We start from the raw sequence: 25,606 nt of genomic DNA, 5'->3' as shown, positions 1-25,606 counted from the left end.
AGTGATTCGAGGGTGAAACATGACCCTTTAAATTCCTAACCTTTCTTTAGTCCACCCATGACACGTCCTTTTCATGTCATTTCATTGCTTTTCTTCATTTCTATAATCGAGGGTTCAAAAGATGCTCCACAAGAAGGGAAAGAAGATTCTAAGTTCTTTTTGTTACTTTGCCCCTCCTTTACTCACCATAAAGATACACAAAAGCAAGACTTTGGATAACCTTTACTAGGACTTGGTGTATTATAGTCTTTTTAGTATCATGTAGCCCTAACCATAAACACCAATGTCTAGATTATAGCATTTAGCAAATGGATCAGCAACTTCCCATCTTTTATGGGTCCTCAATTTAAACAAATAGGAAAGGATCAACTTTCTCCGAGACTTAAAACTTTTGTGGACATTATTCTGATACATTGAGCAACCATGATACATTGAGCAACCCATTGTGGTGTTTCTAAATAGGTTTGAACTAAATTTCTTTAGCATGGAATAATGATTTCAAATGTTGGCCCTCAATGGGTATCAAATCACATGAACATTAGGGTTTCTACCTTATGATTGCATGATATTTAAATTCATCTTCGTAAATAACAACATCCTATAGTTTGTTAGAGTAAATCACATGCATATTTTCATGGTCATAGAACATGACATGATATCGAACACTTCAAATGTAGATATCGAGTCCTTAAAGATGACAAACTAAATTTACTAGCAATTAGTTGACCTTTCTTTACAATGGTATATTTCCATTTCTCCATTATGCCACAACCTACACAAAATTCTTTGAAGGCATCAGTTTCAAATTCATATTATTGCATAAACAATATGATGAAGGCACAATGATAGGTTATTCAAGTGTTGCAATCTTTCATGTAAATATGTGTGTTTCCACACAAATCTAGGTATGAAAGAGATTGTGTGACCAATCAAAGGATGTGTGCACATCTACTATCGCTTTATAGAACATGTTAATACTTGTTACCCTTATTACATATTCTTGCCAATACAATTATACAATATCCACTATATTCCAATCAAATCCATGTATCTATCCATCAACACCTCCACATTCCCGTATCATACTTTGTGAACTTTTACCATTTCATGTTTTCACGCATTGTTTTGTGTTTATTAAGATCAAGAAATGATGATGATCGTATATGTGGTTGCCACAAATAATATTTGGCATTTTTTTAGCTATGATATAACATATTTTTTCCACATATTCGAATTTCGATGATTAGATGAACTTAGTGCGCAAGTATGTCTAGAATGAATAATTATTCTTAACTCTCAAGAAACACACTAATAATAATATGGGAAGAGGCATCTTACAAAGATCATAATCATATTTATTGACTAAATGTGTGGACTGCCCATATTGTTCATTTCCTATAGTAACTTCAAATTTGTCCTAATTCAGAAATTTGTTTGTGCATGTGTAAACAATCACACATCATAACCATATTCGATAGAAGAAAATATGTGTATGTATGTATAAACATGCATATGATGATTCTATGCATCATTAGGATCACTTACAATCTTGATATCCCATTTAACAATCTTGATATCCCATTTATAGATTGCCTTTTGTGTGAAATGGATCTTATAGTAGCTAGTTATGAATTATATGTAACCTTATGGTTTTCCTTTTTCAACCCATCTCCTAATGATTATAGATTCTACGAAATCAACCACAATATTTTACGATGAAGTGTTTTTGCTACTCTTTTTTATACTCCTATATTATGTATTCTCTTTTCGAGTTTTGCATGGCTTCACCCTATATAGAAAGGAAACCAAAATATATTAAATTAATCCACATTTTCTTATACATCAACCTATGCAAAGCTCTATATCGACTTAATCTTATACATTTTTGCTATTATGGAATATTATGAAGATTTCAAAACACCAAAGCTCTTGTTTAACCTAGAATGAATGTCCTTGGGAATATCTAGAAATCAATTTTGTTGAGTTTCTTAGAAAACCTTAATATTTAAGTAAATCTATAATATATTACAATACAAATCCCATAAATCAAGTCACCATTGATTTCATGTTCCATACTTCAATGTGAACTCATCTTTCATTTCATGCTCCAAAAGTTGCACACCAACCACCCATATATGTCATATACATGATATATAAAGGTACATGTGGCACATGTCTCTCAATGAACTGCTGCTCAAGAGACCCTTACCCATTGGCACACAAGCTTATGTGAAATATGATGTCATATTGGCGTACATTGTAAAACCCTCCAAACCAAGAGGCTATATAATTCAAACCCATTGGAATGAAGACGGCTTGAGAAGAAGACAGACAGTGAAGCTCAGGGCTTATAAAATCAGTATTGAATTTACAAAGATGCAAATCTATAGCAAAATATTTCCCACTACTCTCCCATGCCAAATTGAATTATTCCAGCTATTTTGGTATTTAGATCTAACCAAGAAACAATTCATTCAACCTTGCAGCAATAAAACTAAAATCTGAATACTCAATATGAGAACATGCATGCCAAATCATAGAGAAGAGAACACAGCATCAGCAGCTTTCACACATAAAAAACATGTATTAGGACAAAAAGTGGAGCTACATAACATTCCTTCATTTTCATTACATGGCAGGGGGTAGAGTTTTAGGAGAAACCAATAAACGTCTCCACTCTTCAGGACTACTTCATCCTAATACACCTGTACCAATCATAAAATAAACCAATAAACTTCATAACTTCATTTTTCCTGAAACGCCAGTACCATAGTCAATGCAGTCTGTGATAGTATGAAATGTAACTAGGTTATTAAACATAACTTATTGTCACAAACATTTTAATATAGTACATACAACACCTGCACCTAACCACTCAAACAATCTAGTTATAGATATGCATATAATACCAAAGTACAAACTCCAAAATACACTTCAAAGTTCATACCATAAAACTGAAACCATTGCACATATGCTAGGTTAATCACACAATTTAAAAATTTCCCTTCAATATATTTTGCTTACAAAAGCTCGCTCTAGAACTTGTTCAACAAATTACAAGGATCAGAGCACAACCTGGTCATGGTACAGGAACCCCTTCTTAATAACCAAGAAAGAGAGAGACACACAACAGCAGCTGGCCTTAAAACCTCTACATCACATGAACCAATGGTATAGTTAAAGAAATCACAATACTTAGTTCTTTTACAAGCTGGCCTTGTACAAGAATCCATTGGTAAAAAAACCAACGGTAAGAAGAAGCATATCATATATCATTGATTCATAAGATTGCCGACTTTGTGATTTGCTTGCAGCCAGAGATAATCTCTTGCTTTTTTTGCAGACGCATTGAATTTTTTCGTGGAAAATCTCACTATATCAAAGCCAAGGGTATAACAAATTCAGCCCAATAGGCTAAACAAATTGCTCGCATACGCCATTGCCTTCACACTAGGATGAGGCTGTCACACATTATAAAACGCAACAAAACTAGTTAAGAAATATATTTTCAAGAGAACCAATCATGAAAGAACTATCAATGGGAGATGGGTCTCTTACAACTGCATTGAACGTCCTAATATCAGGCTTCAATTCTGGCGATTTGAATTTAATAAATGCTCCCTTGTTTCCCATCTGGCAAATGTAAGTACAACGAAGAAAATGGCATTATTTTCAATATTTATATAATCTTTTTAAACGTCATTTAATAGATAAATAGATTTGCTTACCTGGTCACAGTAGTTAGGCGCCGAGAATACAGTTATCAATTTGCCATCATGCTCAATCTCATAGCCTTCATCCTTAACTTCATGAGATCTCACAACAAGTTCTGAGAAAACACCTCACCCGGTTAAAAATTATTTCTTCAGTAGAAAATTTTCCCATTTTTATATTATTGGATTACCAGGTAATGCATTTTCAAATTGTGAATTGACCCTGCTTTCTATCATCACTAGTCTCTTCTCTATCTCAATTCTTTGCTCTTTAAGTTTGGGCTAACCGCCCAAAACTTCAAATGATGCCTGAATTATGGAAATACTCCAAAATGCTGAGTATCTTTATTTTCCCTAATGCCTTTGGCTAATCACCATAAACGAAAATTTATGTGGTATTTGAGCAATTACTGGGTCGATTCATGGCCTTCTCAATTGTATGTGCTCTAATTGTATATTCTCTTCAATTTATCCACTTTTTTCTCTTTTGAGGTTGAGCAGAAGTGTTAGGGGAAATAGCAAACTTAGAGATATTTGCAGAAATAAAGGAAGAAAAAGGTTGTACTGAAGGCTACTAGAGGTTTAATCATCCTGGATAAATCCAAGTTATTGAAGTCTGTAGCACTGTGAAGAATGATAACGAATGACAAAATTAAATGACTGAAATGCCAAGCAGTTTTCAAGAAACATTTTCATACAATAATGGCTGAGAGAAACAACGGACAATTCATTGGCGAAAAAGTAGCATATACCGGCCATAATGCTTAACTTTCCTCTGGTTAATATAAGTGAAGGATGGAGTTTGTATGCCAAGATTATCAGTGCAGAAAAACTCAAGGAAATAATCTAGACACTTTTTACTTGATATTTTATAACTACAAAATCAGAGAAATAATCAAAAGACTTGTATACAAGAGATCAAGGTCATTGATCACAGATAAATAGGGAGACAAGTATATGGAAATATGCATTTGTAAATATAAAATAAGATTTCCCAACTCCAAATCAATCCATCCAAATGGAAGACAAGCACCAATAAATTAAATTCTAACAGCTATTGTACCGAAACAAAATATAAAGATTCACAGAACTAGAAATCATTGAAACCAATGCTCTTAAGAGTGCTAAAAGTTGGGGAAACCAATGCCCAAGTGTACATAAAAATAGTCATGCTGCAGTGACAAGACAAACAGAACCAGCAGTTTGATGAACACCATATCTCATGCAAATACACACATGCATACATTATACATATATAAACATACAATGACACAAACAAGAATAAATACATATATCTCACATTTAAGACTTGAGTTACCTAGGTTGTTTTGTTTCAAAAAATTCTTTGTGACATCAGATCCAAATGCAACACCAACGCCACGTTTGCTAGGTGATCTGCCCAATGTTGGAGATGGATCACTCCACAGCAACTCACACATAATTCCTAAAAGAAACATAAGAAACTCATTATATACTTGATCTTGAAGAGATAAATTACAAAAAAAACAAGGGGAAATGAAGGCCAAGTAAAAGTCTCAATAACATACTTTCTGTCTGATCTTAAACCAATAAACCAAGACCAGCATAGAAAAACAACAGCTAAATAAAGAGCAAAATTTTTAAGTTAGTTACCTTCATCAGGTGGTTCCACAAAGCGATCTATGCTTCTAATATCAGACAATTTAACATCGTCTTTACTAAAAAGACCTCCATGTGTCACAAAGACCTTGTTGTTCAGTACATGAGCTAAGGGCAAGCAGCAAAAGACTTCAGCAAAAAGCTCAACCATCATTTGGTTAAATTTTGCCTTAACTTCCCCTTCGAATCCATAAATCTTGTTCAGACTTTTGCTTTCATGATTACCTCTTGCAAGATAAATACCTGGATATTCAACCCCACTATAGTCAGAATTAGAATATCAAATCAAGCAAGACACAAAATGTTTAACTTAAAACAGCAGCACTTGTTATGAATAACTGACTAAACATCAAAGTACATAAAGTATAGGGAGTATATAAATGCATGTGTTATTATGAATCGTAATATCAGATTACTCAGCTGCTTATCTTTTGCTACATTGTTAATCAAGGAAAAATGACATGATAAGGTTCACCTTGTGGATAAAGGCACTTGAAGGCAAACAGAGTGAATATGACCTCCACTGAGAAGGACCCACGATCAACAAAGTCTCCATTGAAGAGATAGGGATTCTCATTTGATGGGAATCCATTCAGTTCAAAGATATTCAGCAGATCATAGAACTGCACTCATTTGCACAGTAGAAAATTGTGATACCATCAGCTAGAATTGCAGAAACTTAAACTAATCAGGTCAAGTAAGGATGTACACACCTGACCATGAATATCACCACAAACTGTAAATTGACAATTTTCAGGAACGGTAATGTCCACTAGAGATGGAAGGGAGATTAGAATCTTCCTTATTTGAAGCAGAATTTGAAAAGCATATCTGCAGACAGTGTACTTTAGTTATTAATACAATCTAAGAAATTAAAACCACATACTAAAACATGCGTAAAAGCATGCACCGTCTGTGTATCTGTTTTTGTTCTTTGAAGTCCTTGATCATTGCCATTATGAAATCGAGCGTGATTGCATCACCTTCAATTTTAGCCCCTTTGTAGGAATCGGGTACCACTGGAGACATAAAGAAAAGAAGATATTATTTACAACGGTAAGAAGAACAATTCTAATTGAAACCATGAAGTAGTACCCATAGCAATAGAATTAGACATAAATACATACACATGGATTCATAGTCTACTGAATCAACAATCGAATGATTGTCTGCATTAGTAGCAATTGCTTCCTCAAATCTCAGCTTTTGTACTGCTTTTTCACATTCCCGTAGTTTTTTGATAGCATCAGGGTCCTTGGGTACTATTTTGACAACCTGACAGAATAGAGAAAATACCCCATAACATATCATGATCCTTAATCCTAATGATTCTATGACAAGGCCCACGTGCTGATCCAGTACCTGCTTGAAATCTTTTAATGCATCTTTAAACTTGCCCATTGCTAAAAATGCAGCTCCGCGTCTATAATAACCCTGGAGTATATAACTCAAGCAACATAAGAATCTGGATGAGCTAACCTCTAAAGTGACTAGAAATTTTATCAAAATAGTGATCATCTACCTTGACATATTTCTGATCAATTTCTATAGCTTTAGACGCATCTGCAATTGCACTTCCATATTCCTCAAGTTTTGTGTGGGCAAATGATCTGTTTGCCCAGTAGACAGCATTGTTGTTGTTTGCATTTATCGCCTCAGTATAGAGATCTACTGCTTTAGAGAACTTGTGGGCTGAAATTTACAAAATAATATAAAATACAGCAAATCAGAGGAATTCCAACAGCAAAGTGGTTGCTCCTGTAGTAAACTGACTTAAATGCCTTCTCTACAAAATTACTAGTTTTTATAGTTGAATACATGCAGTGAAGAAGTATAGGGATGGTTAATGACAATATATGTGAATAACAAGGTTGATTTTTGTATGCAAACCTTGAAACGCTACATTTGCAGCGTTTTTCAGCTCTTCTGCTCTCTGGATGTCTGAATCGGCATTGCCATTCATCATCACGAGGTTTTGGACCTTTATTTACTGCGACAATCCACACAAAAACAAGATGAAATAGGTTTTGAAATTCATCCTTGACTCATTTCTGATCGTACATTACAAAGTTTCCGAAATAAGGACATGTATTTCATCGAAAATATCACAAAAAACTTTCTAACCATGCATTACACAGTTGTCAAGAAAACTATCAAGAAAAGTTTCTATTCATACACTACGAGGCTATTGGAGAGATTGTTTTTCCTATTACAACATGATTCCTTCTGCCATTTAATTATTCTGGATTAACAAGAAATAGAATGACCACATTCGAAAATTTTATGTTCCAAAAGCAAAGAAAAAGGAGGGCAAAACACACAAGAAACAGAATGGAACTGATTTAAACAAGAAAGAGTAAAAACCAATTACGAGAATGGAGTAAAAAGGACAAACGAGAAACATAGACATTAGATTAAACCCGACGAAGTAAGGGCAGGGAAAAGAGATTGATTCGAAGGGGAAACAGTTAAGCAAGAAAACAAGAAGAAACGCAGAGAGAGCAAAACGATTAAAATCAAACAAGACAAGGAGGGGGGGGGGGGGAGTTTACCTGGTAAAAGATCGAGAAGGAACAGAGTAGGAGAAGCTCGGGAAGAAGAAAAAGAGAACAGGAGCAGGAAAAGGAGGGAGATATATAACTAAAGAGAGAAACCTTCTTCTTTTAACCTAGTTAAAGGAAGAAGCAGAAGCCAAAAACAACAAAACAAAACAAAAAAGAGTTGAGTTATGGCCGGTGTCTATGTCTAATGTTGAATGAATATGAATCTATGATGATAATAATAATAATAATAATAATAATAACTTTTGAAATGAGAAGAGGGAGGAAGGTAGGATTCGAACCTCTGACTTCAAAAAACCTCAACCGGAGCCCTTGAATGGCTTCAATCTTCACATAAAAGAATATATTGATACCTCTTGTTTCCAAATTCTCACTATAGCTCATATAAGTCTTTGTTCACTACCTATGCACTTTACTCTACCCCAATGTATGCATTCTCTCTTACCCCCAGATCTTGTTCCACCTTATGTGTATGTTCTCAACCTACTTCATGCTCGAACTTTTGCCTGAGCTCCCCCCCCACTCATGTGGATGTTTCTTTACAAGTTTCAAAAAGTTGACAAACGTGAACTTGCTTTGGTATTACTTCGTCTCGATTTCGCCTTCAACTAGCTCTAGACCTATGAAGTTTGCTCCTAAACTTCCGATCATGTATCATGAATCCTCCAATGTTTCGATAATTGATTATCCCACAGATTGTCAAAACATATTCACAATATGGGATGATGTTATTATATGGTCCCTTATTCAACTTGTTATTTGCTAAATTAGAGGTTTCATGGAATTATATTGATGAGAATTTGGCTAATGGTTTATCCGACACTCTCGATCACTTATCATAGAGTGTGTCTTCCTTGTAAAAAAGAATGTTGGTTCTTTGTGGTTGGTATGAGTATCCACTTCCTCATATCTCATACCTAACAGAACAACTCAAAGCTTCATTTCCGCGAAGATGATGAAGGGAAGACAACATTTCATACTTGATATGACCATTTTGAGTACACATATATACCTTTTGGGCTCACTAATGCACGTGCATTTTTTCAACGACACAGCTACTAATGTTTTGTGAGAATTCTTGGATATTTCTCTCATGATGTAGAAACACCAAAACTCTTAAGAAAGACAAGAAATAAGAATGATAGGTCCTTTAATTTTTATGAGAGCATAAATTGCATGCAATGTTGGAGAAGTTTCAACTTTATCAAAGAATTGATAAGTTCCATGGGTATATTTCATCACTCCTTCGGGTGTAAGAAGGAATCCAACCAAAGTTCATGCTGTTTTAGATTGCCAAACACCCACTTCACTCTAAGATATCTATTGTTCTCTTGGATTTGTCAATTTCTATAAACTCTTAATATGGTGCTCAATTTGAGGTTTTATTTGACCACGACAACATTACGTGGCTTACAAAACAAATCGAACCTAGAGACAAAAAAGAATATGGAGCACAAATTCTTCACGCATTTGAAATTTGTTTGGGGTATCGCAAAGATACATACAATGTTTTTACAGATGCCTCAAGTCCATGGCCACATCCAATGAGCTTGATTTTATGCATATAGAGGTATCTTTACAGAGAGCATATTAGGTGAATGTCATATTGGCTATAGTTTTGTTTGAGTATGGCAAAGAGGTCAAGACCGAATCTCAAGCTCTATCCCAAACTTGAAGAATTTAGTAAAATTCAAGCAAAGATGAAAACACTAATCTATCTTTGAGGGTTGATTACTTTGTTGAGGTAAAATAAAAAACATACGTAAAACAAGGACAATGAGTTTAAGGGCCTCATTCTCAAAGCATTCATGATCATTTAGGTGTCAATAAACCCCAACGTAGTTTTAGCGACTTTTACAAAACCTAAGTAAAAAAAGACATCCAAGATTTTATACTAGAATTTGTGTTTGATAAAGCCATTCAAATATATTGAGGCATGATCCCATAGAACAAGGACACGAGAGAACATACACAACTTTGTGTTACCTCAAATATTTCATTTACATAATTTAAAGTCATCAGACACTACAAATGGACTCAAAACCATAAGCATGAATTGAACAACCTCTCAAAATCATTCCACATTAGTCTCCATTGAGAGATCACAAGTTAACCGTATGAAGCTTGTCTTTTATGATTGCTTTTCTATTCTCAAAGAGGGAGAATATGGAGGTAAGTTGGTAAATGAAGATTATGACAACAACTATCAATCCTTCACGAGACAAACACATATACGTAGACTTGCATTCTGTCTGAATGTTATTTATATATTGATGATACCAAAGAGTCAAAAGTTATTCCAAGAAGGTAATGGAATCCATTAAAAATCCTGTTTTCTTTTCTGACATGTTTCATAAAATTTTCCACCCAAGTCAATCCTCCTCCCAAAAAGTTAAAAGAATAAACAAGCATCAAAGTCAGAGTGAGTGAGCTCTTTGGGGATCCAAGATCTAAAACATGCTACAACTTCACAAATGGCAGAAATGACTGGCATGAAAACTAAGATTTTCACGGCAAAATGAGCATTTGCACATTGATATTATACATAATCTATGACAGGGACGGTTGCAAAAATTTAATCCGCCGATAATGATGACGATCATGATGGTGATGATGATCATACTAGACAATGGACACTCTAGAAAGTTGTCCTTCACTCAATTTGTTGACTTTAACAATCATCCCTTGTATGTACCTAAGAATGCTAGTCTCAAAGCAATCAAAGTGTGATGCTTCAAGTTATATATGCTTTTCCCTGATCAATCCTTCATCATATTCCTGCAGCCTTTGGTGAAGTTCGTCATGAAGATTGTGCAGAGTTCGTCGTGATGGCAATAGGTGTTATTCGCCTAGGCTTTGGTGGTATGGCTTTTTCAACATCATCAGAAACTTTGTCATTCTTGATGTCTACTGAAATGTCTGTAGATTGCAGTTGTGATGATGAATCATCCTTCACTACTGTGGTGCGTCCCAATAATGATTCAGATGATATATTTGCATCAGTCAAATGCTTCTTGCAACTCTTGAGGTTCATTACTCCAGCTTCTCCTTGCGCAGTTTCTTTTGGGGAACCAGAACCCAAGGCAGTGTTCTTTAAATATACATGGTGTGTTGTTTCTGTTTCATCTTTCCCTTCATTCTTGGCCTCATGCTCCATATTCTCTTTGGACAGAACATCACCCTTCTTTATTTGGTCCAGTTGCACTTCCTTGCCCTGTATGCTCGTTGTGGTTTGAGATGATGACTTAATCCGAAGATCCACTACTGAATCCTTGGCTATAGGCAAAAACTTCGCAACATAGGAAGGAAGCTCTGGTGCAACAATTGAATTTTGTATGCCATTAGTTGATATCCGTTAGTAATGGCTTGTATGAAGGGAAACATAGAATAACCTACCGCTTGATGGCATAGGGCATCCAAGCTCTTCATTATCAAATGAGACCAATGTGCAAAAGCCATCTTGGGATGATACCACCAAGAATTTAGCATCCCATGACCTGAAAAAACCAAATATCACATGTCTTGAACAAAAGAAAAAAAACAAATATAAATTGGTGATAATTGATGGAATAGAAGTATACCACGCAATATCAGTAATTGCTGCATAATGTATGCCAGCAAGGATCGCTAATGGGTAATCACTTTGAGTGTCATACACATATAATGAATTCAATGTAGCCACTGCAAAGACGAACCTATATGGAAGCTTGAAATTACTCGTAGCTGTGTACACAATGGAATAGCACAACAATGTCAGATTTTAAAGAGCAAATTCAAATGAACAAAATTCACCAGAGAAAGTTTGCTTTAACATACAATTTGAACCATTATCAAAATTTTGGTTCATGTTAGGATTTAATGAGAACACCACTGGACAGAAACGAACAGCCACTATTGGTTTACTTGCTCCAGGCAAATGCATTGAAGGTCTGCACTGAACCAACAGAACAAGGAAGTTACGTGATGTTGGAGAAGGCAATAAGTTCATCCATCTGGACAAATTATTAAACACTTTTTTCATCATTATGTTTGCACATTAGGCTAGTAGTACATTGGAATTCTTGTATAAACGTAAGTTTCTCAGTACAGTTCTTGGTCAACAAAAACAGCTATAGGCTACTGCTGTACAGAGTTATCAAGTTTCAATACTTGGCTACACCCTAGACCCTAAACAGATCAATTTCCTAGAGTTATTTTTAAGGGGCACACCTACCATACACAAGGAACCTGTTTATGTAAAACAAACTGTCATATATCATACAAACAAGGTCATAACATACAAATTCTACTTTACATTGAGCTTCCAAAACAGTATGTTGTTGGATTACTTCTTTTATAGTAAATGACATTGGACTATAGTCATTATTATCTCGTTCCCAAAATTTCTGAATACACTTCAGTTTCTTGAAGTTTGTAAAATACCGCATTGTTCTAATTGTGGATTCAGATTAATTAATTAAACTAGTTTGAGATTGATAGGATGATTACTTCTTTTTCTTCTACACACCTAAAACAATTGTTTTGCTAGTATACTATTAATCACTATTCAGCCTAATTACAATTCGAATTGAAATTCTTTTATCATTTTAAAAAACTGATCAGTAAGTTTAAAACCAGAAAGGTGTCCTCATAAATATACAAAACGTCAGGGGTACCTGCGTAAACAAAGTGGCTCATTGATCTTTGTTCAAAGCCAAACATTCTTGAAAACAACACACCTGATTTTTAGAGACATATATTATTTGAAACATGTAGGTATATTTTTTGTCATGCCTAGAGTTATCGGAGGGCTTCACTGCATCTTCATTAGGGAGATCCTCCAAAGAGAGGGAAAACATAAGGCTCATAACACCCACTCACTCAATCACTTAAAGTCTCACATAGTATGAAGCCGTCATCACTCTACCTAGACTGATGAGCTAAAGCCATACTTCCGCATCCATGAATGCATTAACTGCTGCTTCATCTCTCAGATCCATCTCATTACTTTAGAATGATGAGGTAATCCCATAGTTTTTGACACATAAATATGTGCACAGCTGCTCTTCTGTGTCTTTTCTTAACGTTCTTAGAGATCTCATACTAGACCAACAGTGATTGAAAAACTTTTATATTATTGACATGAGAAAATTAGTCTAATGTACCTTGACAAATCTGTTCTCGAAACAACGAAGGCTGTATTTGTCAAAGTTGAATCAGAAGGAGATTTGTAAATGCCTAATCAAAATAAAAATATGAACATTAGAATATGGAACATAATGTACCAAATATATTGACATACAGAGAATTCATAGTGCAGTTAAGAAAAACATCATAGGTTAAAGGGGATATACCAGAGGGCACAAGAAGGAAAGAACCATCAGGAGACCATGCGAGCCTCCTAAAGAAGGAGGGCAATGTTTCATCATGAAAAAGGTGATGCTTGGCTGCTGGAACCTGATTAACACAATATCAGTGCCTTGCTTTCAAATAAACTTCTGCAAGACATATGATGTCAACGAAAACTTCACCTTAGGACATGTTTCTTCTTCCTGTTTCACTAATTCTGCCTTCACAAGCACATTCTGGCAGGTAAAAACATATTGTTCTTCTGATTTTCTCTTCAGATTCTGAGGCTTGTTACAATAGATCCTGCATGTTCTATCATTACTGATAGATGCGATGTATTGACCTATTGGATCCCAGGCAATTCCTTGAACATAGTGCATATGATCCTTCAGCACCTGTTGAGGATTACCTGAAAGGACAAAGAACATTCAGCAACACACAAGGAAGGGCACAACATAATACATGAATACAAGGAAACTTGCATACAGTAATATTGACAATAGAAGTGTCCAAACAAATTTTCTGTGAGACTAGCCACAGTTATTACTAATTAGATCATATATATGGAGAAAAAGTGGAAAGCTGTGGAATTGCTATATTACTGCATTTGAGACAGCATGTCAGGTAAAAACAATTGCCAATTCATGTTTACCTTTGTTGATGTCCCAAATAATGACAGTATTGTCAACTGATGCTGATGCAAGTAAGGTTCCTTCAGTAGACCATTGCAAGTCTAAGACATCTTTAACATGGAATCTGTAGATAACTTCCACATTAATTCATTATCATGCACTGATCCCAATTAAAAAAGTATTCAAAATGAATACCTTAGATTTTTTGAGAGCTTCCAAGAGCTAGAAGCATCTTGGTCCTCAATAAGTTTCCATAGAAGTATTTCACCTCCTATATAACACATTTGTTCAAAATTAAAGTCTAAACAGTCAAGTTCCTATAAATGAATATCAGGTTCCATACATACCATCTGCACCAGAGGCAAGCTGTTCACCTGCATTACAAGACAGGAGAATAAAACTAAATCATGAAGAGATATATACATGAACAGTTTTGTTGTAAACTAACTTCAATTAATAAGATAAAAACAATAAAATAAAAACTTTTAAACGCGCAAAAAAAACATTATAAACTTATGGCTGACTAGAAAAACTATGAAGTTACTCATCATAAAAATAGAATTCTCAAGTTTTAGAAAATGTTGAAAAAAGCCATGAGATACTTAAAGTTTCATAAGTTTATTTTAGTTACTAACTGTATATAACGAAACTGAATTAACACACACACACACACACACACATATATATATATCCCCACACATGAAGTATGCATGAATATATATACACATGAAATACATATACAGGTACTTTTTCCATAACACCAGAAAACATAATCTCTCTCTTCAAATATATAGATAGATATAGATATATATGTTGTCTATTATATGTCGAGATCTGAGGGATGGATGTGCTGTCGATATAAAGAGGTTAGTGAAGGTTCCCTAGCTGGTTTGGCTGGTTTCCCATCCACTAGAAGGTGTATTTTATTACATCTCAAGAGTTTATCCTGGTACTGCCAAATTTCAAGCAGGACGCAGTGCAGGCATCTATGTTCCTCAAAACCCACAATTTTTATAAGAGTCCAAAGACTAGCTTAAAGAAATGGTATCTCCCTTTGAATACATGGAACATGGGGCAACAACATATATTGTTAGTTCTCTGTTTCAAGATTTGGAGAGCATAGCTGGCAAAGGTGATCATTCGTTGCTAGCCCTTCGTATCTTCTTCTTCTTCTTCTTCTTCTTTAAGATTCACCTTGGTATTAATGGAAAGATGCCCAAAGGATATAAAGAACTCATACAAGAAAATATAACCATCATACCCTCATCAACCAACATGTTGAATAGCGAAAGCCCTCATGCAGCTACCTTACCAACTTTAAATCAGGGTCTTTCCAAGGCGGGGGGCAGAAAAAGCCATCTTGGTGGAGCATGTCTCCACTTTATTCTCTCCCCAAACAAGGTGAGGACCTCTGCCTTTTTCCATATTTCTCAAAAATGTTGTTGCTAACCCTTCATATCTACCTGCCCCTATCCACAGTTTTTGTGATGACATGGTGATCTGTCTAATCATGCAGCTACATATGATATGTGGGAGGTGGGTATCCTTTTGGCTGGGGCCGGTGACAAACCAAACTGATGATGTTGGAAATTATTCTCATGATATTCCATCTTGTTCTAGTGGGGGCGATCAACCATTTCCTTTTTATACATACTCTACTAGTTCCCCATAGAATGTGCATTGATCCTCTTTGTCTAGTAACACATGTTTGTGTTGTATTAAATACCATTACCTTGGTTTTCCCAATGCTCAAGTTCTCTCTCCATATAGAATGTCTTTGATGCTTCTAGATGAATTTTCAGTCTTGTTTTGTTCAAACATATTATTCACTGACTTTGATATCTCTGGTCCCTGTACTCTGCCTGTCCGAGAATATGCAATATGTAGATTCGTTATTGCATCTCCTTTGGCACACCAATGCCTAGTAGCCTCTTCACGAGTCTACAGGGCAGGGGTGGTTGTGGGGTTCTAGATCTAGGAAAAGTGTCAAAATCCTTATGGATGGAGGCAAGGACTTCTCAAGGCTGTCACAAAGAAATATCTTATGTGCAACATAAATCGGGTGCTATTGTTTAAGAATAAATTATACAAGTCAAGTAATAGCTTATGTCCACGATAAGTCTGGTGCTGTGATTGGAGAACAAATTATATAAGTCAAATATTTCATTCAAATTTAAAATTTTTGTTTTCTTGACAGCACCTTGGACATGAAAAGAATATTCAGCAATATATTTACAAATTCTGGTGGTCAGGTATTCTTCATGCACAACATAACCCAAATGTACCGTAATGACAGGCAATTTAGTTTTACAAACTTCATATTCGAATCTCCTACTTACAAGCTATTATACCCGTGACTCATTCAGACACTTTATTTGCAGAATGCATTATATTCTGATGTCTTCCTTTGGGCCACTTGAGATAGATATATTTAATGCCCACAGGATACCAATTCCGATCTATGGGCAGGGCCAAGCCCATGACAGGGATCAAAGATGGGTTTGCTCAATTTATTACTTCGATGGTACAGTGTAAAACGCCAACCAGTGAGAAATAGAGACTTCTGAATGTGATTCCCAAATATAAATAGGATTGTGTATTCATCAAATATAATTTGATGATTCAACCTAATTACCCATGCTTAAGTTCTGTTAAATATCATGGTCTTGCCAAATCTTACAGAGATTTATTCCTTCGCAAAATCCATGTATAGTGTCTAACTGTTTTTGTAAGCCCGCTAGGTAGATCAAGATCAAGACAATGTCATCTGCAATAAAAGTATGGGTATGAATACTCCAGCAGGACTTGTACCCACTTGAACTATCTATGTAATCTGAAATCTCACAGATGTAAAGCTAAAGGGAGTGGGTGGAAAGAGGCATCTTTGATTTACCCAATGGTGTTGGCAACCTTGTCAGATATTCTCTCAGAGCCCTAACATTTCCTGACACCAACTCATAGAGTCCATAGATCCCCACTGCAAATCCTTTGCTACCTCTACAATTTGCAGTCATTGCATGAGTTTAGCTTGTGGCCCTGTCTTAAAGCAGCAATATATCCTCTTTACATGGGCACCATTGCAGTGTCAATATGCGGTCTAAGATACTGCTTCTCTGTTCATGTTTCTCTGTCCATGTTTTCCTGATTCTAAACGTGGACCCAAAGTAGTGTGTGCATACACAAAACCTCACCTAACAAGCCACAATAGTATTTGAATTCTGTTGTGGAGTCTAATTGCATTAATCACTATCAGCCTAGTGAAAAATGTAGAGTGCGGTGATTGTGTGATATGTTGAATGTTGATTTGGAAAGAGTGGGATGCTCTACTAAATCTTACAACTTCCTTGCATCTGCACGCCAAACCTCTTAAACCCTAAACCTCGAATTTTTATCATAATGGTAGATAGGGTGATTCCCCACTGGGTATAAACATCAAGTAGGCTGGTGTAAAGTAGCAAAAATCTACACATATCTTTGAAGAACTTTCTGCTTATTCTTATTCACATTTACCATGCATCCACATCTTGTACTATATAGCTACTCCAACAGATCCTCTAGCACCACCTTCAATGGCATGCCTTAGGTAAAACACAGAATTCCATTGATATCCTCATCCTTTGGAATTCTTGTCTGCACAACGAAGTGTCTCAGTGTAGACAGCAATGTCTGTAAATCACAGTATCCTACATCTACGTTTAAAGCTCCATTGCAATTTCATTGCATTAACTGCAAGGTCTCATAGGTCATGCCTCATTATGGGAGCGTTCTCTCTGTTGCAATCACTCTTTGGTCTCTATAGATTGCACACTTTCCCTTTTTCATTGTCTCAAGTGTGGCATCTGCTCTCTTTAGTGAGCTGATTGTAGCAGCGTTAGACCCTCGTTTATATATACTTTTTCACCTTTGAGGGATTTCCATTTAGATTTCAAGTTCTATTCAGTAGAATAACATCAAGCCCAACGTCACTATTGAAGCCATATTTCATTCAGTAGCATAACGTCACCTCCAACTTCACTATGGATTCCATGTTCCATTGGTAGTAGAACCTTCACCCTGATTTCACTATAGATTTCATATTCCATTCAATAGCATAACCTCAATCCAAATTCACTATAGATATTATACAAATTTGAAGTTGTATTTTTGTCTTTTACTAATAACTTCTATTAGGAGAACATTTACCTGTCGGTGAGAAACGAACAACATTGACAGCTGCAGTGTGGTACGACAGGCAGCTATGAAAACTTACAGATGGTAATGGGGCTTCATCTGATTGGTGCAAAGTCCAGAACTGCAAAAAGGAGAAAATAAAGAGATCATTGTGTGTTGATTAGCAGAAGAAATTGTGGATTCCAAGGAAAACAAAGGTGTGCCATGAGAAGATGTGTGCTCCTAAGCAGGACAATCGATGAAGGAAAGGGAAAACGGAGTGACACAGAACAAACAAGAAGTCAGATAATGATGTTTTTCTGAGCAGAAGAATTTGTGAAGGAAAAGGAAGTCAGAGTGACACTGAACACCTGAAATGACAGAGAAAGAAAGAGCTCCACTGCTTACCAGAAGAAATTATGAAGCAAAATGATAATTAGCAGTGCAGAGAAACATGAGGGATAGTATATAAACTGTCTTGTATGAGCTTCTTAGTAGAAGACATAGCATACATAAAATGGTTGACGTAAGCTTCATTAGAAGAAATTGCAAAACAAAGGCACAAATAATCAATAAGAAATACGCCTTATGTGAGCTTCTTAGCGAAAGAAACTGTAAAGCATGAGGAAACGAGCACGGATTAGCCATGAGCCAGAAGGGATAAATATCTCTTGTGAACTTCCTAGCAGAAGTAATTGCTAGACATATGTAAAAGCCTACAACACCGAATCCATGAAACTACATAACTGCCTCCTTTATGATGTACTTAGCAAAAGAAATGGTGATCTGCTTCTTAGTAGAAGAAAATGGAGATATAATTAAGGAAAATAAACACACAGAAAGCATGAGAGAAAGAAGACATAAAAAGCCTTCTATTAGACTCTTAGCAACAGGATAAGAAAATATATAAACAAATCACTTCTGTGAACATATTACCAGAAGCAGTGGCTACATGCTTCTTAGCAGAAGAATTTGCGGAAAGAAAGAAGAATAGAGAGAAGACATAAATTTCATTTTTCCGAACTTCTTAGCAGAAGAAATGGCAGATATAAGAATGCATTCTATGTGACGGTCTTTGCATAACATGTCCGGAAAGAAAGCAAAAAAAGGAGAGATAGAGAAAGCACATTTCTGAGAGCTTCTTAGCAGAAGCAATGGCCATATGGTTTCTAAGCATGAAATTTCGGTAAAGAAAGAGAGAGAGAGAGAGAGAGAGGAATTAAAATACATTTCGGTGAAATTTCTTAGCAGAACCAATTGCGAAACAGAAAAGGAACGCAAATGAGAGAGAGAAAGAAAGCATGAGAGCGAGAGGGGGCAGAGATCATGTACCTTGATGTCGTGATCTGCTCCGCCCGTAGCAAGCAAAGCAGAGAAGCGATGGAAGTCAAGAGAGAGAACGGGATCGGAGCCGTGCCAGTTTATCTGCACAGTCCCCCCTTTCATGGAGAAAAACCCTTCACAACCTCTCCCTCCCCTCTCTGTCGATCGATCTGTCTGTCTGTCTGTCTCTGCGTTTCGCCGTCGGGAGGGAGGGAGGATGCCCCTGAGCAAAGCAGTAGCAGGAAAGCGTGAGGTTTTGGCGGGAAAGCCCTCCAGTTCAATATGTGAGCTGCAGAATAGGCCCTACCGTTTCGGTTATTTACAAATATATACCCCTCCCTTATTTTTCCTTCTCCGCGTAATTTGAAACCACCACGCTAATCAATTGAAACCACGCTAATCAAGTGAAACCATGCTAATCAATTGAAATTTGAAACCAATACTAATAATTTGAAACCATACTAATCAATTGAAATTTGAAACCAATACTAATCAAGTGAAACCATGCTAATCAATTGAAATTTGAAACCAAGCTAATAAGTTGAAATTTGAAACCATATTGATCAATGTTACTAATTTGCGTATGTCGTAGATCTTGTTCATTCGCTCGCATGCCTTCATCTCATACTAGCCTTCATATTACCCTCCCCAACTACAATAGCTCCTACATCCACTTCCCACACGATTCACCGATGGGCAACTCTCTCAATTCTTTGGCAGTGCAACACTGAGATCTGGTACATCAAACACCATTCATGCTATTTCTTACATGCCTTGGAGTTTGTTGAAGGGCTTCATTTGGTGCTCCAAACCTAATCACGTGCCTTTCCACTCACACATGTACTCCAATTTTGCTCATGAGAATAGTCATATTCTCTCGTGATCCAACTTGTTACTCAACACTTTTTCATTGTTGAACACTGGTAAGGTTGTCTCATACCTTGGCTCAAGCCCTTCCATTATTTCCCAATAACTCCCAAGTTGGCTTGTTCGTCTTGTTGGTCTACCTCCAAGTGGGACCGACGAGAACACGAGAGTCAATGCATATGCAACCCAATGTCGATGGTCTCATAAACATGTTGGTGATGACTTGAGAAATAATACATTTTGTCCCTCTTCATTTCGACAACCACAAAACACTTGTTGTCTCTCTTTGTCCCGTTGTTGCAATTACCCTTCAAATCATTGCTAATAATGTATATATTCACAATTTCCAATATTTATTTGTGGTGTTGACTATTCATGCAAAACTCTTTTCCATCCTATACCTAGAAGTTATTTTAAATCAAACTCAAGGGCCATGGCATCCCCCCCGTTGCATGGCCATGAGCCAAAGATTGGAAACATTTGCTTCCTTCATGTTTTTTGACTCCTTGTTTTTGTTGAAGTGTGTTACTAGGGTATATAAGCCATCATTAAGCACTTCCCAACTTAGGTTGACCAAAAATTAGCGAAGAAATGTGACATTTTACCCTTGAACATTTCATGTATCTTTTATTAGTGTTAGTACGATAACATTCATGCTCGTGATTTCTCTTTTGGTGACAATGTCGTGAAGTTTCACGCATGTGTGTTACTTGGGCGGGACCACGGGGGTCTTGGACTAGGGAGTACTGAAGGGATAGAGAGACCTGAGGTTTGCTTTACGACAATGCTACTTCTTGACCCCTTCCCGAGCAAGGGCTTGTTGCCCCTTTTTGTGAGACTGGTGGCTTTCGTTTATCACAACTCGTCGAGTTTTCGAGATCACCACATGAGCCAAGTGATCAAACAGGTACAAGCAAAGATGAGCACGCAAGATGAACGCACGAGGGGACGATAACACAAACACGAATGCTCGTACGTCTTTATGAGGAGGAGAGGTGCATGGGCATGCCCGAACGCTCCCTTGTCACAAGACGTCAAACGTACAAGGAAGACACAAACACACACACAAATGCTCGTACGCCTTTATGAGGAGGAGAGGTGCATGGGCAAGCCCGAACGCTCCCTCGTCACAAGACGACCGAACATACAAGGAAGACACAAAACACACACACAAATGCTCATACGTCTTTATGAGGAGGAGAGGTGCATGGGCACGCCCGAACGCTCCCTCGTCACAAGACGGCCGAACGTACAAGGGCGACACAAACAAATGCACAAATGCACAAATGCTCATACGCCTTTATGAGGAGGAGAGGTGCATGGGCACGCTCGAAATGCTCCCTCGTCACAAGACGGCCGAACGTACAAAGAAGACACAAACACACGCACAAATGCTCGTACGTCTTTATGAGGAGGAGAGGTGCATGGGCACGCTCGAAACGCTCTCTCGTCACAAGACGACCGAACGTACAAGGAAGACACAAACACACGCACAAAATGCTCGTACGCCTTTATGAGGAGGAGAGGTGCATGGGCAAGCCCGAACGCTCCCTCGTCACAAGACGGCCGAACGTACAAGGAAGACACAAACACACGCACAAATGCTCATACGCCTTAACGAGGAGGAGAGGTGCATGGGCATGCCCGAAACGCTCCCTTGTCACAAGACAATTGAACGTACAAGGAAGACACAAACACACGCACAAAATGCTTGTACGCCTTTATGAGGAGGAGAGGTGCATGGGCATGCCCGAAACACTCCCTCGTCACAAGACGACCAAACGTACAAGGAAGACACAAGCACACACACAAATGCTCGTACGCCTTTATGAGGAGGAGAGGTGCATGGGCACGCCCAAAACGCTCCCTCGTCACAAGGCGGCCAAACGTGCAAGTGGACGAGAACAAAGAAAGAAAGAAAAACACGAATGATATTGGCTAAAGAATAAATACGTGTTCGATTCCAACACAAGAGGACCCTTTATAAAAAAGGTTTGATTACAATGTGACAACTTCTAGTTAACCACAAGCTCAACAAAACATAAACACTAAATACCCTTAGAGACAAAGAGCAAATCCGAACATGACGAAGACGAACACACGAGCACCACAAAAATGTTGACCCCAACAAACCACGACCACCCGAACGGCGAGCACACGGGCTCGCAACGACAAACGGGACTCGCAAAGTCGAACCAACGAAGCTCGAGCTCATGAGCACTTCGAGTGCCAACACGAAGAAGACGAGCATGTGGCGATGAGGGGATGAAGGGGTACGAGATGAAGGGAAGTGGTGAAGAAGAAGATGAAGAGCTCCGAAGGAAAAATGGCAATAGTCTCCTCCTCCCAAAAATATCCTTCCAAATGAGCCCCCCTTTACCTCCTTTTAATAGGAAAAAAAGAAGAGGGGTCGCCAATTTTGTCTTCAATGAAAAAAGAATAAAATTCCTTAAATCACAGTGCATTGTAAGACCAGATTTGAACAGAGCACCTATAGTTAGAAGTCAATGTGACTATCTACTAGCCCATTAACTCTCTCTTATATAATATATAATTTTATATCTACAAATTCATAACCTGTCTCCCATCTACTTTTTATCTCCCCTCTCTCTTACTTTTTACACGAGCTTCTATACCCAGCTCAACTGGCAGAATGCTTTGAAAACCAATTTACTCGAGTGGGACAGAGGGGAGTGGAATTTCGTGTGTAGGGATAAAATACGGAGATATACAAAGGAACGTCGAAGGAGTGAAGGCAACTTTCTGGGTCTTACTGACGCTGAGGTGCAAAAGCTTGGGGAGCAAACAGGATTAGATACCCTGGTAGTCCATGCCGTAAACGATGAGTGTTCGTCCTTGGTCTTCGGATCAGGGGCCCAGCTAACGCGTTAAACACTCCGCCTGGGGAGTACGGTCACAAGACCACCCTTTCTTTTTCCTTTTCTTTTGCATGTGCACAATTAATTGCCTTTGTGTGCACACACATTGCACATGCACATTTTGAACCCCCCCCCCCCCCCCGACAAGCAAGAAGGGCGTCGTCATTCCTCCTTTCTTAGTGCATCATTCAACTAACACTTTAGATTTCCCTAACAAATTCCCTAACTCACTTGAGCGTAAGAGTGAGGAACATATATTTTGATAATGCATGCCAATCGAAGATTTACACATCATTGGTATTGTGTATTCACTGTTCTAACATGTCTTCACATCCATAATTTGCCTTTTTGCATTTTCCATTGTTTTTGGCTGATATCAAATTCATATCTAACTTTTAGGCAATTGTATATATGATTTGAAAGGGTTCAGCCCGTCGAACCACGTCTCCTAAAATTATTAGTGCATATGGTATAAAACGCTTTTTCACATATTGAGCTTATAATGGGATCATGTGTATCATGTTTTGCAAAGATGCTCAAACAAAACAAAGCACTTGATTCATGACAAAAGAGTGCTAACGACAAAGGCGGGCGGCGCTGAAAAATAAGCAATCTTTCCTTAGACTATTCAAAAAATTATTGCATGTCATAGACTTCATAACATTATGTTGGTTCCTTTGATCTCAATATGATCACCATGAAACTTGCATCAAGTTAAAAACTAGTTCGAATGTGTTGTTTATTTAGGATTTGGCTTGCTTTTGTAGTCAAACCATGTTGCTTGAGACACGCATAAAATTTTACTACAACCGAATTGAGTGGTGTACGATTGTTCGATGTCGTAGGATTCCTTGTGCATGTCCTTTACAATGATACAATCAACATGCTTCATAGAGGGAGGAAAATAACATTTACACTACGAAGAATGTTGCTAAGTGATATAACTTGGGAATCTTATTAGCAATATTATTTAGAATGGAGATAAATGGAAGGCATAATTCAATTGAAGCAATGACTTCTCACAAATTATGTTGAGAGATACCCGATCACATCATTATGGGGTTGGCTAAATGCATCAAACCCATGGCTAAGGAGAAGAGAGTGTGTTTGAAGTATGACGTGGGCCATGGAAGACACTATTAACATTAAAGAAACAAGAATACATCAAATCCATCATAAAAAAATGTTGATGGGTTCTAGGCTCATGCTAAAAGGATTCCAAAAGCCATGTCTTTTGTTCTTTTTAGTAAGACACAAGATGCACACATTGAGTGCATGAATTCCTTACTAATGCTTTAATTGTGTGGGTAGGAATTGGCAACCTCCTTTTGACATAACTCGATAAAGTAAGCCTCGAGGTGAGCAAGAGGAGACAACGAGTTTAGTATATTGGGCTGAAAATTAGTTGAAGGTGGATGAAGAGTAGACTCCTCACGTTTTTTTGTGCAAAAGAAACAATGCGAGTCATAGTTTGCATGAATTAGTTATGTTGAACAACATGTTTTGATTATCATTATCGAATTGGATTCATAGAAAATAATGGGGATCCAATACCTGCAAGCAAATAGTGATGACATCCTTATTTCTCGTAGTTAAATATGTGACAACATCATCAAATTTTATAATTAAACCAATCACTAATGGGTTTCATATTTGCCCAATGAATAAAACCAAATCAACGAAGAAGCAATGGGCATTCATTGAGGTTGCCCAAGAATTGAGGTTGGCAATGTTGACGGAGAGGACAAGCAAAGTGGTTAATTCTCCAATTATGGCTCAAAAATTTATAGCTCCAAGTTAACATCATCCACGATGAGGCGTTTGTTATTTGTAGATACTCGAGACTCATCAGTATCTCAATGAAATGTGTAGACCTAAACAATACTCATGGACGTCTATGTACTATGTATGTACCAAAGAAATTTAGAGACAAAAACTCATCAACATGCTTATTACGAGTACATCCAATACACATACACAACAAATTTGTTATAAATCAAGAAAACATAAACACACAAGGTAGTGTTGTCATGAGAGAATGGCTCATTGGTCAGGTTTGCAATGAGTCAATGGAAAAAATACAAACATGAGATGGACCGAGATTGTGCATAAATGTACGAATGTGTTCTAATAACACCATGACAAAGCTACTCGCGACTCAGGAAATATAGAACAAAATTGAGAGTGGCGTGTGTCACGTGCGAAAAAACGATAATGTGGTGCTTGTGCATACATATATCTCGATGGAACACATACACATACACATACACATACACATACACATACACATACACATACACATACACATACACATACACATACACATACACATACACATACACATACACATACACATACACATACACATATACACATATACATATACAGGAAATGGCCATTATTAAAAATATATAATAGTAATAACGAGACCGAGAAAAAGACAAAAAACAGCATATTATATTATCTCTCTCTACACATCTAATTTAAACCAATCAATCAGCCACTAAATAAAAAGA

General features: G+C 37.1%; 2 protein-coding genes across 2 annotated transcripts; both read right to left on the bottom strand.

Annotated features, from left to right (window-relative positions):
- Positions 1 to 2,983: 2,983 nt before the first annotated feature.
- On the bottom strand, positions 2,984 to 7,341 carry PP5.2 (protein phosphatase 5.2). The gene is made up of 12 exons (XM_087315891.1): positions 7,242 to 7,341; positions 6,874 to 7,043; positions 6,714 to 6,785; positions 6,479 to 6,626; positions 6,262 to 6,370; positions 6,065 to 6,182; positions 5,827 to 5,974; positions 5,346 to 5,594; positions 5,032 to 5,157; positions 3,729 to 3,829; positions 3,559 to 3,633; positions 2,984 to 3,461 (listed from the first exon to the last, which is right to left on the bottom strand). Exons 1-12 carry the CDS (start codon positions 7,315 to 7,317, stop codon positions 3,402 to 3,404), a joined length of 1,452 nt encoding a protein of 483 aa, XP_087172017.1. The 5' UTR covers positions 7,318 to 7,341; the 3' UTR covers positions 2,984 to 3,401.
- A 2,801-nt stretch (positions 7,342 to 10,142) lies between these two features.
- On the bottom strand, positions 10,143 to 19,539 carry FAS2 (Transducin/WD40 repeat-like superfamily protein). Its single transcript, XM_087315890.1, has 12 exons — positions 19,354 to 19,539; positions 18,055 to 18,163; positions 14,220 to 14,246; positions 14,068 to 14,143; positions 13,893 to 13,996; positions 13,423 to 13,649; positions 13,246 to 13,348; positions 13,057 to 13,129; positions 11,729 to 11,841; positions 11,494 to 11,635; positions 11,309 to 11,409; positions 10,143 to 11,224 (listed from the first exon to the last, which is right to left on the bottom strand). Exons 1-12 carry the CDS (start codon positions 19,465 to 19,467, stop codon positions 10,713 to 10,715), a joined length of 1,701 nt encoding a protein of 566 aa, XP_087172016.1. The 5' UTR covers positions 19,468 to 19,539; the 3' UTR covers positions 10,143 to 10,712.
- Positions 19,540 to 25,606: the final 6,067 nt, after the last annotated feature.

Source organism: Azolla caroliniana, unplaced genomic scaffold (genome assembly GCF_043228905.1).
Source record: "Azolla caroliniana isolate FFs.n. ecotype wild unplaced genomic scaffold, voAzoCaro1.0.p SCAF_2, whole genome shotgun sequence".
NCBI lineage: Eukaryota > Viridiplantae > Streptophyta > Polypodiopsida > Salviniales > Salviniaceae > Azolla > Azolla caroliniana.
The sequence above is the reverse complement of the archived record's forward strand: the minus strand, read 5'-3'. Positions and strand labels throughout refer to the sequence as shown.